The sequence below is a fragment of the Frieseomelitta varia genome, unplaced genomic scaffold (assembly GCF_011392965.1).
Source record: "Frieseomelitta varia isolate USP_RPSP 00005682 unplaced genomic scaffold, Fvar_1.2 scaffold_214, whole genome shotgun sequence".
NCBI lineage: Eukaryota > Metazoa > Arthropoda > Insecta > Hymenoptera > Apidae > Frieseomelitta > Frieseomelitta varia.
In genome coordinates, this window is record NW_025109906.1 from 314,900 (window position 1) to 322,239 (window position 7,340).

The window sequence follows — 7,340 nt, forward strand, 5'->3', positions numbered from 1 at the left end:
ATTATAATTTATATTAATTTATAATATAATAATATACAATTATAATTATTATAGTATATTATATATTATTATAATTTATATATTATAAATTAATATATTATAATATAATTTATACATTATATATTATTATAATTTACATTGTCTGGAATAGAAATTTAGATTCCATTTTAAATTCTACTTCTTTAATTATTCTATATCATTTTTGAGGATAGACATACGCACAATAGCCCGTCGTGTCAAATCTGCAGACACAACAAACAAAAATTCTATGAATGCTTATTTCAGACGTAATAAAATTGTAATAAAATTCAGTGGTTTATTAATGAGATAACGCTTCGAGACACATCGTCCTGGCGCTTAATAAAAATCAGTTGAACTTAAGCCATTCGAAGTCTGGTATCTTATCGCGTGAATGTTCTTAAAAGCTGTGTGTACTTACATTTTAACTCTTTGTAGTTCAATGCCGCCGCTTCACGCTCTTGCATTCCCTTTTATTATTTATTCCCTTTATTATTTATTTATTATTCACTTTCTCTTTTTCTTAACTTGCACGACTAACTTCTGACAAACCCAAAATTTATATTTACAATAAATATATAAAAACATAATTACATAAATTAATAAATGTAAAATTCACATTTAAATAATAAAATATAAAAAATATAAAGTATAAAAAAAATATAATTATGTGAATTAATAAATATAAAATTCACATTTACGATAAATATAAAAAAAATATAATTATGTGAATTAATAAATATAAAATTCATATTTACGATAAATATAAAAAAAATATAATTATGTGAATTAATAAATATAAAATTCATATTTACGATAAGCATAAAAAAAATATAATTACATAAATTAATAAATGTAAAATTCGCATTTACAATAAATGTAAAAAAATATAATTATATAAATTAATAAATGTAAAATTCACATTTACAATAAATGTAAAAAAAATATAATTATATAAATTAATAAATGTAAAATTCACATTTACAATAAATGTAAAAAAATATAATTATATAAATTAATAAATGTAAAATTCTCATTTACAATAAATATAAAAAATATATAATTATATAAATTAATAAATATAAAATTCACATTTACAATAAATATAAAAAAAATATAATTATATAAATTAATAAATATGAAATTCACATTTACAATAAATATAAAGAAATATAATTAAATTCAAAATCGACATTCCCCCTTTTCCCTGTGTTAGATCAGACAAATAAGCTTCTTTTTTTTTATAATTTATCCGTTTAAAAAATGCACAAAAAAAATACCATCATTCGTTGATACATTTCATCGTTCATTGTCGGCAGTACATGAACGACGCTACCCCTTTTTTAAAAAATGAGAACGCTCACGTTCGGGGGGCGTTAAACATCGTCGTGCGCGCTCATTTCTCGTTAATAGACCGAGGGGCACGAGGAATCGGCTCATTTGTTGCGTATTAGCAGAGGCTTAATGAGACTTCTTGAAGAAGCTGCCGCCTTTTGCGATGAACGCTGCCAAGTGACTCTCGTGTTTTCCGAAAAGTAGGAGGGAAACGAACGAGGTACGCCCCCCGCACGAATTTTTCGTGGGACCGGGAAAGATTTCGAAAATCACCGGTTTACACCCGGCTGCCGGCCGTCGAGGTTAAATCGATTTTTACCTCGACATTTATTTCGATCTCGCCGCGTCCCGTCAAGAGGGAACAAAAATTTCTGTTTTGAACGTCGATCGTTTCAATCTTTTCTTCTCTCTCCTTCGTTGTCGTCGTTCTAAATGCTACAACAAACTAAACGGGGACCAACGTAGCCTGTCTGCGTTGGTAAAAATAGCCGCGTGCAACAAGATTCGTCAATAGAGCCTGTTTCTCGCGTCTGCCGCGCGTGGAACGTAAAATTCACACGTTCTAGTGAACTTGGAAAAAAAAGCAGTTTCTTTTCTGTTTTAAATCTGTTACGCAATCGTCTCGTTGCCGCTGTTACGCTCGTTTTCGCTGTTTGCGCATTATTCGATGACAAAGTTGGAATAGCAAGCAGAGAGACTCGCAGTGAGTTGCATTTTTTATTATTTATCCAGTGGAACAGTGAAAAAGAAGAAATTCATTAACAAACTAAAAATAAGAATGAAACAAGAAGTCTATGTTTTTTTTTTTTTTTTTTTTTCAAATCGAAACTGTTTAGATACCAAAAGGACAAAAAGACACTGCGTGCAAAGTACTCTGAAAATGCGTTAAGTCGAGAGATAGGATCCCCGAAGGAAAAGAAAATTCATTGACGAATAAGAAAAACGAACATCGACTATTACACTTATATTTTTTAATCTTGAAACAGAGAACCAAAGGAAACTGGAACAACAAATGGAGATCCTCGTGGCCAACACAACAAATTAAAAATGAATTTTTCAAGAAGACAATCGCTTGTTCTCTATTGAAACAAAACTTGAGTCAAATATTCGTCCACTAGTATCCCTCAACTTGTGATTTGTGCAAAGTTCAATCGACAGTGGAGAAAATCAACTGAACGTTAACAAGTTATTATAACCTGGATGACAACCTAAAAAAAAATAAAGAAACTAAGAAAGTAAAATTATTACGCTTTCAAAGACAGTCTAATCTTTATGATGTTGTCCAACCCGGACAATATTGAATCTATGTAAATACTAACAATGAGCTAGCAAGTCCACACAAAAGTGAACTGTGAAAAGTTAGTCATAAGGGCAAAATCCAGTAAGTTAGTTCCCTTCCACTTGACGATGATAACCAAATATATATAAAGACATGCTTCAGAGACATTTGAGAGCATAAAATATTCTAAATCATTATAGAGACATTCTATACCATTAATAGCATATAACATTCTGAATCATTATGGAGGCATTCTATATCATTAAGAGTATAAAACATTCTAAATCATTATAGAGACAGTTTATATCATTAATAGCATAAAACATTCTAAATCATTATAGAGACATTCTATATCATTAATAGCATATAACATTCTGAATCATTATAGAGACAGTTTATATTATTAATAGCATATAACATTCTGAATCATTATGGAGACATTCTATATCATTAAAAGCAGCAAACATTCTAAATCATTCTAGATCATATTCAAGAGCATTAAACATTGTGAATCATTCTGTATCATTCTATTTCATACACGACCACGACTGTAAGGGAATAAACTCTTCTAAATTGTAAGCCTGTTGACTTCACTACGGACGGAATCCAACAATGACAAATTGTAAGAGTTCCACGTCCAAGTTAATAATCCATGCAATTGATCGATGCGACTATGAATAATGAAAGTAAGATGAAAAGAAAGGAAATAAAAATCGAAGAAAAAGTCAACTTTAAATACCAGTGAAACAGCATTGAGTACGAAGTTAAACTCTGAATGAAGCTAAATCAAAGGGCAGGATGTCCGATGAAAGACGAAGATTTGGAAAACAAAAAGAGAAGAACCTGCACCATTTACAGACAAAATGAACGTACACACCATGGGGGACCAACCCTCATAAACCAGTCAAATTTGTCCACATTTCCCAGCCCCTCTGTATTTAAAGTGTCGTAAAGTGTGCGACGGAGAAGAAAAAGAGGACAACGACACGTAATTTATTTTGGCATTCTGCGAAAACGTCCTTTCTTTGTTTAAATTAAGAATGAAGAAAACTTCATGCGTGTAGTATAACTTTGTGCAAAGGTGCTGGCTGAATGTAAATACACGTGAACACGTGTGGTAAAATATTCAAAGTGAAATTTTCAATACATCATTACAGAGACACCAAATGAATCATTTACAACGACTACCAGCTATATCATATTTTCAGTTGGAGCAAATAACTGCAATTATTTACTTAGAACACAAGAAGATTAACAATAAATCGGATGTTTGTGCATTTTATAAACGTAATTAAAGAAATGGAAATTTCTGTTATTCATGAAATATTATGAAAATTACTTTCAACGTTTTAATCGATATTCTTGAAGTCTTAACTTCTCTGTTCAATTATGTTAAATTATGACCAAGCGGATCGTCACATGATCTTTTTTTTTTTTTTACGAAGTTGTATCAGATTAAATTATCGATAGATTGCGGATTTTTAAATTTTCCATTAGCGAAACGGAACCTAGACAGAAAATTGTTTCTTCGAACGTAGAATTATAATTAATAGAATTGTAATTATATTTTATATATTTTTACATTGCACAATCTGTTTTCGTATTTTTACAGCCTCAAATTTTCCATAAATGCATGAAAATCCGCAGTATAATTGTCAAGTATGCCCTTTGCTATGCACAAAAACAGGTATGTTGGTCCACGGATCCCTAATACTAGAACTATCGAGGACTAATCGTATAAAAATTGAGTCAAAGAAATTAGCAAGGAATAAGAAGAAATTTATAATACGATGAATGAACGCGAATTTTTATTCGTATGTTTTACAAAAATCATTCGAAACTCTAAAAAAAAAACACAACATTGCAAATAGGTCCAATTGCAAAATTACTCTACAAAAAAATCACAAGTTGCCCATTTTGTTAATTCCCTAATACACACTCTCGAAACGAGAGATCTCTGCTCAAAATGAAAACTAGTTCGAAGGGTGAGTTGAGAGACAAAAGAAAGAAACGCATCATTGCAAGTCCAACTGCAAAATTACTCTAAAAAGTCACAAGTTGGCCATTTTGAGCACTTTTGGTAATTAATTCTTTAACACACACGCTCGAAACGAGAGATGTCTGCTCAAAATGAAAACTCGTTCGAAGGGTGAGTTGAGAGACAAAAGAAAGAAACGCATCATTGCAAGCCCAACTGCACAATTACTCTAAAAAGTCACAAGTTGGCCATTTTGACCACTTTTGGTAATTAATTCTCTAACACACACGCTCGAAACGAGAGATCTCTGCTCAAAATGAAAACTCGTTCGAAGGGTGAGTTGAGAGAGAGAAAGAGAGAGAAGAAAAAAGAAAAGAATCGGGGAGCGCAGCGGCTAGCTGCCGTGTCTCGAATGTCAAGAACGCGGCGCCTGGTCCCGTGACCGTGCGTGCCACTTGACAGAGCGTCTTTCTTTGCCGTCGTCGATCGTCTTTCGGCTGGTGGTGTTCGTCAGCCCCCAGCAAAGAAGAAGGACGAAGGAAGACGAGGGGCGTGTCCGGTCGCGCGGCTTCTACAAAGGGATGCCCACTTCCCTGTGGGCCCCTTCCACTATTCCACCGATCCCTTCCACGTGGGTCCCCGGAGTCTTACCATCCCCACCATCGGGCCCCAAGAAAACTGGGCAGCATGGTCCAGACCACGAGATCTGCTGGCCAGGTGAAGTCAGTTTACGCATCGCTTCTGCACGCGGAGCACATACACGCAACTGGATCGCGATATCGAGTCACTTCTCGATCTCACGTTTCTCACGACGTATCAGAAACATGACGCATCGCGGCAAGATCGTCGTTTGATCCATCCGGGGCCCAGCTAACTAAGGGTCACTGTCTTGGCCAAAGTCATCAAACCTATCGTCTGTCAACCGCGTTTGGTTATTCGCGAGAAGAGAGATGATGACGGTCGATTGAAAGGGGACGCTTCTTCTCCGTGACACAGGGACAGTTCTGGTGTACTATGTTCTAGACTGTATCACGTGGTCGTCGAAAGTTAAGAAACACACGTACACACACACGTTATACCACACACATACACACACACTCGTAGTTAGCCCGAAGAAGATCGGAGAGGATACGGAGAGACGTTCCGCGAGAATGACCACGTACGCAAGTTTCCAGCAGTACGACCTGCTGGACTCGGAGGGTTACGGGTCGGCGAGTAGCCCGGAGTCGAATCCGCGAAGTTGGACCCACCAGGAGATCTACCCTCAACCACCGAGGTCCAGGGGTAGCAGCTGCGGTAGCGTGAGCTCGTTGGACTGTCAGAATCGCGAGTACCAGGAGATCGGTGTGGCGAACGGTGGCTTCCACGTGACGACTAGCTTCAACTTCACCGAGTTCTACGAGGGTTACTACCAGGAGGGTTGCCGAGGGTTGAACGAACAGCACGAGATGGGCCACTCGAGCAGCGTGAGGATGGCGAAGGAGCCGACGAGGCCACACTCGTTCAGGATGAATCACGAGTGCGCGGAGAGCGTTTACGAGGGCGAGAACCCGGCGAAACCGAGCCCGGACGTCGTTGGCCCGCCGACGAAAATGGAGCAGCAACAGGCGAGCAACGTCTTCGGCGGCGGCAGGTGCGATTTCGGCCAGAGTCAGGAGAGTTTCTTCGCGGGCAAGAGTTACGGCATCGCGAAAGGCGATGGTTTTTTGCCGAGGAGTAACGGCAATCTGCCTTACGGGCAGAGGGGCGACGTTCTTTATTTGGGCGCCGCTTACACAGCGCCGAGAAGCGAGAGCTACGCGGCGACGACCGGCCAGCACGGCGGCAAGTGCGAGACGACGTCCAGGTACCACCAGAAAAACGGGGCCCATGTCCCGTCGATCGATTACCCAGGGCAAAAGACAAAGGAGGGCAGCATGCAGAAGATGAAGAACGGCACGCCGGGCATCGAGGTGTTGAGAAAGAGGCGGCTGGCGGCGAACGCGCGCGAGAGACGAAGGATGAACAGCCTGAACGACGCGTTCGATAGGCTGCGCGACGTTGTGCCCAGCCTCGGCAACGACAGGAAACTCAGCAAATTCGAGACGCTTCAAATGGCGCAGACCTACATCGCCGCGTTGTACGAGCTGTTGCAGAGGGAGTGAACAACAAGCGCGAGAAAATTCGAGATTTCTGGCAATTCTCTCTCTCTCTCTCTTGTCCCGAGGCAACATTCGTTCGTGAATTGGACAGAGAAATCGGATGGACAGTTGCAGCCTGTGGTTCTTGCGAGCAGATTCAATCCAGTCGCCAGTGCCGAGGACTAAAGAGGATCGAGACGAGGGCGAGGATCGTTTTCTGTGTCGTATCAGGGCAAGGACAAGTGGAAAGCTGCGGCTTGCGCGTTCGGCGATGTTAAATCGGCAGATGAAGGTAAATGCAACGAGATCCAGCGAAATCGAAAGACTCGAACTTTGTCAAACTTGGCAATTCTCTCGAAACGTAGAACGTTTATTTAGATCGAAGTATTTTTCAGTTCACTTCACGTTTGCTCCTCGCTGATGCTTTTCCCGCCGATCGCGAAACGGAAACGAGTTTGACGAACTTGGCTGGGCTCAGCGCCTAGGGGATGCGAGTTTAAAGATGGCAAATGACACATTGATATGTGTTGTTTTTTTAAGACACATCACTCGCTTTGAATTAAGTTTGAGATTAATTTACGTTACACGTTCGGATACGCGGATATGGGCA

The 7,340-nt window shown here is 38.7% G+C and overlaps 1 protein-coding gene across 1 annotated transcript; it reads left to right on the plus strand.

Moving 5' to 3' along the window:
- Window positions 1-5,761: 5,761 nt before the first annotated feature.
- On the plus strand, window positions 5,762-6,754 carry LOC122527251. The gene has a single exon (XM_043651253.1). It carries the CDS (start codon window positions 5,762-5,764, stop codon window positions 6,752-6,754), a length of 993 nt encoding a protein of 330 aa, XP_043507188.1.
- The last annotated feature ends 586 nt before the right edge of the window (window positions 6,755-7,340 follow it).